The following is a 12583-nucleotide window of genomic DNA, read 5'->3' as shown; positions in this document are numbered from 1 at the left end:
CCTCATACCCTTGAAAGAATTAATTTAGCAAGAAAAATATATGGAAAATAAATATTTATCAAATAGAATCCATATAAAATAGGTGAAGTTAATATGATTTAAATTATGTTTGGATTTGTATAGAATTTTATATGTAATTAAGAAAATACATGCTAACGTGACTCTTTTTGAAAAAGTTAAATCCTTAAAATGTACTACTTAAGTATGAGAAAAATACTACTTTTAATATATATATATATATATATGATAATATGTACAATCAATTCAAATTTAAGTTTTGACAACAATGCAACAAAAAAAATATATATATATGAGTAATGATTCATCCCCCTTTTCCCCCCACCCCCTTTGACCCCCTCTCTCTCTCATTGGTTACCTTTTCTTTTTCTTTTTCTTTTTTTTCCTGCTCCTCCAATCACCCCCTGCCACGTGGCAAAGGGGGGTGAGGGGGTGACCCCCAAAAGAGGGTCCCAAGCATTATTCTATATATATACATGTCTAATAAATAGACCCCACACTACCACTTGTTATAGGTGGATGACATCTCCCACCAACACCCTTGTGAGCCCAAAAAAACAGAAGACATGCCTCAAACTTCATAGAATGAGTCAAAACCTCACCCTTCTTTCACTCCATTCCAATCGGATTGCAACAACATTTTACTCCTTTAGCTTGCCATTTTAACCTCATAATCTTGGGATCTCCGAACACGTGTCTGCTATTTATCAGTGCAATACCAATTCATTGAGTTTAGACCATTGCAAGAAAACAATGAAATTCTATTTTAATATGATATAAATCACTTTTCTTTAGACAAAACAAAGACTTTGCTTAGTCTCAATTCAAATCATGAGCCACAAACACTTTCTCATCGAACTTTTACTTTGATCCTCAACAACCCATTAATCCATTTATTGGGTTCTTTTGGATGTAATAACTGTTTTTAAGATAAAAAGATTATTAACTCACAAATCTTTGTTGAAGAAGGGAAAAAATGTCATTCACAGGAACTTTAGATAAATGCAAAGCTTGTGATAAGACTGTTTATGTTGTTGATTTGTTGACTGCTGATGGAATTACTTATCACAAATCTTGTTTCAAATGCAGCCATTGCAAAGGAACTCTTGTGGTAAGGGTTGTCTCTTAGCTTTATTTTCCTTTATGCTTATTTCATTTAACACTTTTTTTCTTCTTTGTTAATGTTTTGTTTTCTTTGTCAAATAAAGTACTTCCACAGTGCAGTAATAATAGGGAAAACCAGAGATAATGTTTATAAGATTTTCCATTCATAAATTTATCCCATTTGAAACTTCCCTTGTTGTGCAAAATAATAATAATAATAATAATAATAATCTTGAGATGTAATAAAAGAAGGAAAGTTTTTATTCAGATATATGACACTAAAACATGTGCTAAATGTGTGAATTATGATGCACAACATGGGTCAGCTAGTTTGAGCATTCAATCAAAGGTAGCTGATTTGGGCAAAAAACACCCATGTTTGCTCATAAATCGCTCAATGAGTAAAACTCACCAGTTTATAATCAGTTAAACCACTTTAATTTCAAACAAATTCTCTGGTTTAGACGGTCAAATTTGGATTTTTTCTAATAAGAAAGTTTTATTTTAGTCATAACTTTAATTTTCAATTTTCAATTTTCAATTTTAATGTCGTTTGTTTTTACGTGTTATTGTAACTTCATAATATCACTCAAAATTTGCTATTTTTTGAACTTTTATATATTCTTTATTATTTTGTGTATCATTAGGAATAAGATTATTTTGTTATAAATAGGATGCAAACCTTCATTGAGGTATTCCAATTTTAATAATATTTCTCACTTATTCATCATGTTTCAAGACTTTCTTGTGAATTCAAGAACTTCCCGTATATATATTACAACAATACCTTTCAAAAATATTGTTATGTAGCACTATAAAAGAAAATGTGCAAAATGAGATTCATGAACAAGATAAAAGAGGATTCATAAGCAAAATAAATAAGTAAATAAATAAAAGATATTAAAATTATCCAACAGAAAAAAAATAATCGCAACTATTAATTATGTAATCAACCTTATTACCATTTCATCAAAATATGTGCTACAAAATGTTGTTGATGACATGCAATATTTGAGAAACATACATTGCAAAGTATCAAATCATTTTGGTTTTATGTGAAGTATTAAATCATATAAGTTGAGTCATCACCAGTTCTGTTTGAATTCACATAGATGAGCAACTACTCTTCCATGGATGGAGTCCTCTACTGCAAAACTCATTTCGAACAACTTTTCAAGGAATCTGGCAATTTCAGCAAGAACTTCCAAACAAGTGAGATTTTTCTTATAGCACTAATTTTCAAGCTTCTCTATTCTTCTTTTTTTCTTTTTGCTGTTTTCCTTTTCCTTTTTCTATTTGGCTTCATTATGTTGGCTTACTATTTTTTGTTTCTTGATGATCATTTTAGCGGGGAAGCCTGAGAGGGAACATTCAACGGTATGTTCATGTTATATGATTCTACCTTAACTAGGGTGCATTTCAATGTCCCTACCATGTACCATTGTTTGAAGTTCTCATTTTAATGATGAAATCGATTTTATAAAGCTAATCTCAGAATTTCATAAGAGGAATGTATAGAAAGGCCGATTGTTCAGTTGGTTAAGAACTCTTCAAAAATGTCCTTATGATGCTCTCATAATGCCCGAAAAAAATGAGATCAATATAGATGTTAATGTATTGAAATGGATTCAATATTAAGTTTGATGGGGAGAATTGGATGCATCATTAATTATTGCATAATTTTTACCACTAACATTGGTTCATGATATACATGAATATTGATAATGTTTTGCAGGTCCCAAACAAACTCTCGTCCTTGTTTTGTGGAACCCAAGACAAGTGCCCAGCTTGTAAGAAAACTGTATACCCATTAGAGAAGGTTTGCAATTCTATATAACCCACATTCTCCTATTAAAGTTGTTATATAAATACTCCACAAATTCATAAATAAAATCACGATATAAATTTATGCCAGCTTTACATTTTTTTCATTTTTTTTTTTTATGCCAAATTCATAAATAATAATACAGCCTAAAAATTATTCATTTTTTTTTTCCTCTCTGCATTCAAATCATTTAGTTTCGCATATTGTTACAGAGACACAAATTTCCAAATCTTAAATTAACTTGAAAATAAAAATGAAAATGATACATGCAAGGGTTGAATCCATAACTACTTTTATAAGTACTTTTTTTGTGCTTCATAATTTTCAATACAAAACGATCAACGTATGATCTGTGCATTAAACTGTTTTATGTCAATTCAATCCTAACCTAACCTATTTCCAAATCTAATCATTGTCCAAATCTTGTTCTCGATGCATTTATAGTCGAATGATTGTAACTCAAGATCCCCATCCCACTAATTATGAGCGCATTAGGGATTAAGGGTCAAGGATTTTGGAAATAGTACAAGTTTGCTCAAATAAGCTTAAATAAGAATAATTATATATTACATTTGCCAAGCAGGTGACTATGGAGGGAGAATCTTTCCACAAGTCATGCTTCAAGTGTGCTCATGGAGGTTGTCCCCTTACACACTGCTCCTATGCTGCCCTTGATGGGGTTCTCTATTGCAAGCACCATTTTGCTCAACTTTTCCTGGAGAAAGGAAACTACAACCATGTCCTCGAGGCTGCTACTCATAAAAAGAGTGGTGTGGCACTTGTTGAACCAGAACCAGAACCAGCCGAGAACAATGAGTCGAATTCCGAACCAGACCAAACTCAAGAGTAGTCCTAACGATTGCGTGCACCTCGGTTCCCTATTTCATTTCTAAGTTGCCAAAAAAATTTCTATCCTAGCCAAACACTTTTGTTGTGATGAAAATTTTTGTGCCTCATTATATAGAATTTTTTTTTTTTTTTGCTTATTCAAGAGGTTATGTATGTGATTTATACAAATGTGCACCATACGTTATAATAATATTTTCAATGCTTTTGCCAATATTACCTTAACAATATCAAATTCTTCAAAGACAATACTTTTATTATGCGATGCATGGTGCTAAGTTGTTTTTGGTTGTCTTTATAACTTTGAATAATATTAGGGATCATAAAAAAAAATGTCATGAAATGCTTCATAAAGATTTTTCATCCCTTGATTAGTATGTAGTGTTTTCTTATATGTGTAATCTAACGGTAGAGAATCTTTCATGATCATTTTCATGATATTTTTTTCATGATAAGTAGTATTATTGTTTTTGCTCTTGGTCTAGTGTTGGGAAAATTTAACGCAAAGAGAAAAAAAAAATTGAAAATTCTAATAAGTCTATTGTGTACTTAGTAGAATATATAATCAAAATAAGAGATTGAAATAATCTAGTCTGTAATGCAAGTCACTATTATTGTCTGCTCACGCAAAGATATTAGCAGATAATATTTAGTCTTATCAAAAAAAAAACTTGTTACCTAGAGTATAATGTCATGATACATAGCATCAAAAACTGAAATATTTGAACTGATAGATTATATTTATAAAAAATTTGAAATTTTACAATAAAACAAGTAGGTTACATCGACATCATTCATGCTAACAATATTCACTATTTGTTTGTGTTGAAAAAGAAAAAATATTACGTGTGAGGAGTGGTTCTGCAATATTACTTCGTCCCAAATAGATCCTTCTTTTGTCCTTGTTTCTATGCCTGAAACGAGAAACACTCCGGTCGAGAGTGTCATAATTAGCACTTTGATGGCCAAGTTAGTTATTGAATGAGAATGGTTTATATTTCAAGAATTTTTGTAAATATTTCTTTATAATGTGAACTAAGCTTGTTTCATCATTACTACAGTGTTAGGGCCCATGTCCCTATTACACTTTCAGAAAGGGTCAGTTTGGACCTACTTTGATTGAGATGGTCTGTCGAACTTATCTTCGTAGTTGGCATGAATGCCCTTTAATCATCGGCATTTAATCCTCGGCGTGCCATCGAGATACTACTCAACATCATAACTCTTGGCGGTGCCTAATCAGGTATGGGCTTGACAAGGCTACTGGCAATGGGTTCAAGATTTGTCTTCGAATGCCAGGAATGGGCCTGATTGGGCCATTAGCGATGCACTTTAAGATCTGTTTGCCGAATGTATAATTTTTCACTCGGCTCCCACATTATAATACAAAACTCAAAAACTACTCTTATGTAGAAATATCGCAAGTTGCACTGTTGGCTTTTTCCTCTTTCAAAGGACCAAAATAGTAATTTCGAGCATACTAGTACCTATTTTAAAATTCGACTCGGTTATATGCACATACAAAATCAAGTTTTACTCGAGTTGGACTCGGAATTGAAATGATTAAAACACGTTTCACATCAACACAAAGTTCAAAATAAAAAATTGAATATGTTTTGAAATTCATTAAATTTTGGGTTTGTTACACTAATTATTCTTAAACTATCATCAATTGTCTACTTAGTTTTTAAACTATCGATTGAATTTATTATATCCCTAAAGTATTTAATTCAAACATATTTAATTTCTCAATTGATTACAAAAATAAAATATATGTGCATAAGTATTATAAGATAGTAAAAGGCCCTACCTAATTAAGATTTTATTCTTTAAAAATTTTAAATTTCTATTTTGTTTTTAAAACATGTTTTATTTCAATGTGCATTTAAATTATTATCAGAATTTGATTTCTTAGGATTGTTAATAAAATTATATGAGTATTAAATATACTAAAGAAGTATAATTAGATAATTTAAATATATTTCCCTACAAATAATAATATATTAATTAATTTATAAAAAAAAACTTAGTGAAAAACTTAAAGACAATCAATTAAATATTATAAACGAAATTCGGCACATAATACTAGATAAAAGTAAGGATGTAGCTATTGTAAAAGATAATTTAAGAAGTATACTATAGATATTTACTCTTACTCTTATAAAGAAAATTTACTAGAAGAATTAACGTCCATTTTTCAAAGACTAAATAAAAATTTATAGTTTTTTTTTTAAATAAAATTTTAACTAAATAGGGATTTTTACTAATTTATAATACTTATAGGCGAATATTTTATTTTTGTAATCCATTCGCGGATTAAATAGTTCAATTAAATATTTTTAATCGATTCAATTGATAGTTTAGGAAGTAAATGGACTTTGATTTATATATTTTAGGGACTTACTAGACTTAAGCGACAGTTCAGGGATTAAGTAAATAATTTGACAATAGTTTAAGGATAAAAAGTGTAATAAATCCTTAAATTTTTAATCTAAACTTGAATAATTTATTATTCAACTCGACTCATTTACGGCTCCTGTAACATAAAATTCTAATAACATTTGGCCTTAACACGAATAAATTAAAATGGGGAAATTACACTGACCTCTTCCGGAGGTTTGGACAAAATACATTAAAATTCATAATTTTGATATAATTACGCCAACTTCTATTTTAGTTAGATTAAAATGGCTGAAACTAATGCAAATAGTGTGAAATCACAAAGATAAATAAAGCAAAAATATGTATTTCAATGTAAAAGATATGATGACATTATCTTTTTGTCCATATAATTAATAATTATTAATGAAAAAGAGTGTAAGTGTTATGTGAATTAAAACCTTAAGGGAGTTCAATGTAATTATTCTAAAATTGTGTAGTTTACTATAATTTGTCTAAGTCTCAAGGGAGGTCAATGTAATTTACCCGAATAAAAATGTACAAAATCTTAAAAAATGAAATAATTTGAAGGAAAACAAAGAGGTAAATTATACTATTGGTTCATCTAGTTTGAGTAAAGTTCCATTTTAGTTCTGTAGTTTCAATTTGAATCTTGTATTTTTAATTTTATTATAATATGGTCTCTTCATTATGCGTAGATTTTTTTCCATTCAAAACGTTAACGACGCATAATAGAGATATCACTTTATAATAAAATTAAAAATATAAAGTTTAAATTATTCAAATTAAAATTATAACGATTAAAATGATTATTCGTTTTTTTCTCTTTTTTTGGAACTTGAAATACAAAAATTAATGGCATAGTTTACCCCCCTCAAAAAAAAAAAAAAAAAAAAAAAGTAAGAACTTCAGTTTTTTTTTTTTTCAACCATAGCAGGTGTATGGTATTATAGCACAATTGCCCTTATCACTTGCCACGTAACCGCTTCTTTATTTTCTTTCTTTACAAATTACAAATACATGTTCTGAATTTTGTTTAAAATGCAGATTAACCTTGTGATTTAAAAATTTATAAATACCTTCTTATCAAAAAAATTTATTTAATAAAAAAAATAAAATTTTCAAGTGCTCCTCTATACACTGATAAAATTACTTGAATTATTAATTGAAATAAATTCCTAACATCATTAAAAATTATTAATTGATTTGATAATCGGGTCATTTGCTATGAAATTAGAAACTTTAATGATGTGTTTAGTTAAGAGATTTTGAAAGGAAAAAGAAAAAGGTAGATGTGAATAAAATATACCTACATTTTACTAAGTTTCACACACTTTTTTCTTTTCCGTTTCTAAATTTCTTCTCAAATCTCTGAATCAAAACTAGGGACTAGATATAATTTTCAAAACTATATGATATAAATCATATTTTATAAAAATCTCAACAAGTGTATTTTTAATTTAGCCCTTCTAACCCTTATGAGTGGCAGCCAACCAAGTCTGCTTGTGTATCCCCTGCGGTTGACAATATCAGCTCGTAGAAAGCAACCGTCTTGTAACTAACTCAGTTGAAATACCGAACACATACATTTCCCGCCAACCCCTCTCTCTCTCTCTCTCTCTCTCTCTCTCTCTCATCATGTTAGAGTTCAAGCTAGTTCAGGGCAACCTACTGAAGAAGGTCGTGTCACCGTTGGTGCACATAGCAACCCGAGCCACTGTGATCGCCACACCGGAGAGTATATCATTGCAAACTTCATCCCCAAATCTCATGGTCATCGCAGTGGCTCGAATCAATTCCTATAGATTCGATCGTTTTTACACCGGTCAAAGCTGTTCGGTTGGGATCGAACTCAATGCCTTGGACGCTATTCTGTCTACTACTGATGACGATGAGTCCATCACTGTCCGGAGCTTGTTTTTAGAGAATCTTGTCAGTTTCACCTTTCGTATTGGTCAGTATGCTCTGTTTCTTGCTTCATAACAACCATAATGTGATGTGTTCATATGTATAACTGTGTGCATTTTTGTTTAATTATGGTTGCTTTTATTTGATTCTTGAAAACCCATTGTCCTGTTTGGTTGGGTTTTTTCTTTTTTTAATTGGTTCTTGAAAACCCAACATTATGTGTATATTGATCACTATGCTCTGTTTCTTGCTTCACAATCATAATCTGATGTGTTCATATGAATAATTGTGTACTTTTTAGTTTGTTATGGTTCTTTTGAATTGATTCTTGAAAACCCATTTTGATGTTTAGTTGTTTTTCATTTTTTTTCATCTTTGCTTTATGTTTTTTTGGAAACAAAAACAATGAGAGTATATTTGTATATTGGTCACTATGCTTTGTTTCTTGCTTCAAAACCGTAATGTGTGATGTGTTCACATGTATAATTGTGTATATTATGTTCAATTATGCTTTTTTATGAATTGATTCTTGAAAACCAGTTAACATTTAATAACATTATCCACAGTTTCTTCAAATATGTTTGATTATGTTGGTTTGAATTGATTCTTGAAAATATGCTGACCTGTGTAATTCTTGAAAAGTTCTGTATAAATCCTTTTTATTTTGTTATTTTATATTTTCTTATAAATTATGAATAGATTGCTTAAATTGAAAAATGGATTGCATTAATTTTCAGGAATTCATCAGACCCGAACCGAGGAAGCTTACGTGGTGCAAATCCCTAATAATCATGTCAACATTGATGAATCAGAATACAATTATGATGTGGCTGTTGGGATACCATCGGAGGAGTTCAGGCATATTTTGCTATATTTCAGAAGCTTTAGAGGGGGTGCCGGTAATTAATTATCTATTTTTCATGCAGTGATTTGATGCATGCATTTATTTATTTATTTTTTGCTGCTTTTTAATTGTTCAATGTTTATTTATTTTTAATACACTTGTGTTGTGTGTGGCCTTGCAGTTTTTGTGTCTGTCACTGATTCACAAGTGAGGTTCAGGTCAGTTGGTCGAGAGATTATTCTCATAAAAGAGGTATATATATGTAGATTGTATTTCTCTCTGAGGAATGACTTCTAATTTAATTTAATAAGGATTTCAAGTTATTATTTTCGTGCTATGGTTAATCATTGAACACACATCAACCAAATATGATTACCAATGCTAGACATCAAAACAAGTGTCCCACAAATACAATCGACAAATCAAATTTATTTTAGATACAACACACTCTAAGTGTGAGTTTACACTCTATATTTTATTTTTAAGATATTTTTTAACATATTTGTCGGAGTACATTGTTTTTTCATAATATATTTGCTTGCACCTTTTTTGTCCCCTCTAAACAAAAATTTTAAACCCAAAAACTAGAATAAAATCTTGAAGTTTGTGGTTGTGTGGGTGATTTTCCGACCACACTGCCTGCTTAGTAACCAGCTGAAGAGCACCGGCAGAATAGATGGCTTTAGTAACCTGTAACAGAAATAAAAAGGCTCCGGCGGTGGCTCTTCCACCCGGGGGCACTCCGACGATCAAGTCAGTATATCTCTCAAAGATAATCAAGTGCTAAACTCACAAGCTTGAGTATAAAACAGAGTACCTTAGACCCATGGAGGTGCCTCTCTTTTATAGCCAACACAATCCTAGTCCCAAAAGGAGCCTGGCCCTAATGGACTTAGGATTACTGCTAATCTGGGACTCCCAGTGGGATTAGGATTAACTCTCTAAGAGTCTTATCTTTACCCAAACTGAAGTCTTCTCCCAATCTAGGACTCTTGTCCATATCCAAGTTGAGTTCCCTGTTCATTCTAGGACTCTTGTCCCTTATCCGCTTATCTCGGATTCCGATATCTTCGAAGGCAACCTCGGCCTAGCCGATATGACCTCGGCACAACGACCAGGACACGTGGCACCTCGTCTGACACGTCGGCGTCGCCATGTCACGTGTTGGGATCCAAAAAAAATATCCCCACAACTACCCCCTAGGTTCTATTACCTCGGCATTCTGAGGTGATGGAACCTATATCGATATATTTTTTTGTATAGTAGCTAAAAAACTATTTGGCCAAGATAATTCATTTTCAAGCTGATGTGTTCTCTTCGGAGAACAAGAATTCAAATGAACTTCACCACGCGCATGAGCTGTCATGCACATCTAACCGTTCCTTTCGCGTGCTTTGTCTTCATTGGTCCGTGTCTGTGATGCGCCTGAAAGCTGTCTTTCACTCGTCTGCGCCGTCTGACGTGTGCGTTGCTCCAGGCGTAATAAATGCCCTGCCTTTGCCGCCGTTTTAAGTTTTTGATAAAACTTTTCTTTCCCTCTTCCTTTCTCCACTTTTTGCATTTTGATTTCTTGCTTTTTCTCTCTCTAAAAGCTCTAGCATTCTTCGAATCTGCCATTGCTCCAAGCCCTAAACTCTGCGACCGTCCTTATTCTTCCATTCCCGCGAAGCTTTCGCCACTGTTGCAACTGTCGTCTGATCTCGGCGAATATCGCTCCGGCTTCATTTTATCTGGTAAGCAACTGGCCCCCTTACCCTTTTTTTTCTAATTCTTGATTGTTTCTGAAGTTTCTTGCCATTACTGTTCTTCTTAGGCATTATTTGTGAATCATTCACCTGAATGCGTCTTATTTCATGATTTTTCACATGCCATGAACACTTTGCACTGTTTCACCACTGTTCTTGGCCCTTAACCCTTTGTATTCTTTGTGTTCTTGATAGCCCATCCCTGTTCTTTTTCTGAAACTTCGCTTTTGTTCTCTGTTCTTTTGTGTTTTTACCAGATCTGTGCCCTCGATCTTCGTCTTTATAGTTTTAGGTTTGGGATTTGTCTGTAGAACCTTCAATCTCTAGGAAAAACTGAAACAAAACCTTACCAGTCCTTACCCAGGTTTGAAACCGAGGTTCTAGCAACCCTTCTGAAACACCTATCTTTTGAAACACAGCCTTCTTTGTTTTTAGGCCGACGTAATGGGTATGTGGAGACACCGGGTAAACACCCCAACTAAACTTGAATTTTTTAGGCAATAATTTTCCATTCCTGCCGATGTCCACTTGAGGCTGGCTGAAGATAATGACTCTATCATGCCCACGGATAACTCCATGCCCTTTCCTATAGTAGCTTTTACTGAGTGCGGACTCCGGCTTCCACTCAATCCCCTTTTTCGTGAGGTTCTCCACTTCTATAAATTGAACCCCATGCAACTTACCATCAACTCCTATCGAGTGATTAATGGTATCATAGCCCTAACTAGGCAGGAAAATGTTAGGATCACCCTTGCCGATGTACAATATTGTTATACCATGTGCCCCCTTAACCTGAAGGAAAGAGGTTACGTCTACTACCTTAAGCCGAGGTCTACCGAATTCAAAATTGTAGCCGACCTCCCGGACTCCAACAAGGGAGCCGGGGATGACTTTGTCATTGCTTCGGGAAATTGGGAATTTGGTCCAGACGAAGATGTTCACCTCTACCCTCTTCCTCGAACAGTTAAAGAGGGCAAGGGTAAGAGCCCAGCATCAATACTTAGTTATTTCTAAGTCTTTAAAACTTTGTTTGTTTCTAATGTCTGTTTGTTTGTCCTGCAGATCTTCACCAGCCACCAAAAAACTTTCGTCAATCGTACTTTCCAGGAAAAGATTTAAAGAAGCTCCTTGATCTTCCAATCCACAAGCACAAAGCTCCATTATTACTAAACTTTATTCTGACATACAAATCCACAGTGCCCGACGTCCCGAAGAAAAAGAAGAAGAGCCTCTCTCCACCTACTGCCACAACTATAACCGCTTCTTCATCCCGAACAGATCAAGAGTCCACATTTGACCCAACCAATCAACCATCCACTTCGGCCCCATACTTGATCCCAATACCAGAAAGAAAACGTCGGCGACGCCTTGTCAAAACTGCCGAAATGGGTCGCGCAAAGCCAATTGCCCAAAATCTCCTAGCTGACCTCCCGACTGATGCTGATGTTGTACCAACCCAACCAATACCCCCACCGAAGCCAAAAAGAATCAAGAAGGCCCAGCCTAAGGCCAAGGCTACTAAGGTTGAGGCTGAGGATACTTTGCCTATCTCAAAACTGGCTGAAAGTAAGAAGACTTCTTCTGCTCCTTCAAAAAGGTCGGCCGAGACCCAGCCCTCCGAGTCTACCCAATCAAAGAAGCCGAGGTCTGCCTCAGCTACTACTTCGGGGTCCAAGAAACCCGATGTCCCCTGGGCCCCAAAGTTGACTTTGGAGGATAGGCCAATTATGTCAACTGAGAGTGCCGACGACATTAATGTCGGTGTCGCCCTCAGTACTGCTCTTCTTCTTCCAAGCGATCTGGAGTGAAATGCTGGGTACAGCGAGTATGAGAACTATGCGCTAATGCTCCAGCACTCCGTTCAAGTAAGTGTTTCCTGTTTTGACTTTTCTT

The 12583-nt window shown here is 33.7% G+C and overlaps 2 protein-coding genes across 2 annotated transcripts; both read left to right on the top strand.

Moving 5' to 3' along the window:
- The first annotated feature begins 994 nt into the window (after positions 1-994).
- LOC114261564 (LIM domain-containing protein PLIM2c) lies at positions 995-4016 on the top strand. The gene is made up of 5 exons (XM_028201841.2): positions 995-1129; positions 2235-2334; positions 2471-2499; positions 2858-2941; positions 3531-4016. The coding sequence occupies exons 1-5, from the start codon at positions 995-997 to the stop codon at positions 3795-3797; spliced, it is 615 nt and encodes a 204-aa protein (XP_028057642.1). The 3' UTR covers positions 3798-4016.
- A 3815-nt stretch (positions 4017-7831) lies between these two features.
- On the top strand, positions 7832-11809 carry LOC114261423 (DNA sliding clamp PCNA-like). The gene is made up of 4 exons (XM_082872055.1): positions 7832-8147; positions 8839-9000; positions 9127-9197; positions 11753-11809. The coding sequence occupies exons 1-4, from the start codon at positions 7832-7834 to the stop codon at positions 11807-11809; spliced, it is 606 nt and encodes a 201-aa protein (XP_082728181.1).
- The last annotated feature ends 774 nt before the right edge of the window (positions 11810-12583 follow it).

The sequence above is a fragment of the Camellia sinensis genome, chromosome 5 (assembly GCF_055761805.1).
Source record: "Camellia sinensis isolate YWXY chromosome 5, ASM5576180v1, whole genome shotgun sequence".
Taxonomy (NCBI): Eukaryota; Viridiplantae; Streptophyta; class Magnoliopsida; order Ericales; family Theaceae; genus Camellia; species Camellia sinensis.
Note: the sequence above shows the minus strand (reverse complement) of the source record. Positions and strands in the feature narration are given on the sequence as shown.

What these genes read in the sequence shown, in the direction of transcription:
- LOC114261564 (XM_028201841.2), top strand. Translation starts at nt 995, where the DNA reads ATGTCATTCACAGGAACTTTAGATAAATGCAAAGCTTGTGATAAGACT. An exon ending in CAGCAAGAACTTCCAAACAA is followed by an intron (nt 2,335 to 2,470) that starts GTGAGATTTTTC and finishes TGATCATTTTAG; the next exon opens with CGGGGAAGCCTGAGAGGGAA. An exon ending in CTGTATACCCATTAGAGAAG is followed by an intron (nt 2,942 to 3,530) that starts GTTTGCAATTCT and finishes TTTGCCAAGCAG; the next exon opens with GTGACTATGGAGGGAGAATC.
- LOC114261423 (XM_082872055.1), top strand. Translation starts at nt 7,832, where the DNA reads ATGTTAGAGTTCAAGCTAGTTCAGGGCAACCTACTGAAGAAGGTCGTG. An exon ending in CAGTTTCACCTTTCGTATTG is followed by an intron (nt 8,148 to 8,838) that starts GTCAGTATGCTC and finishes ATTAATTTTCAG; the next exon opens with GAATTCATCAGACCCGAACC. An exon ending in AGATTATTCTCATAAAAGAG is followed by an intron (nt 9,198 to 11,752) that starts GTATATATATGT and finishes TTTGTCCTGCAG; the next exon opens with ATCTTCACCAGCCACCAAAA.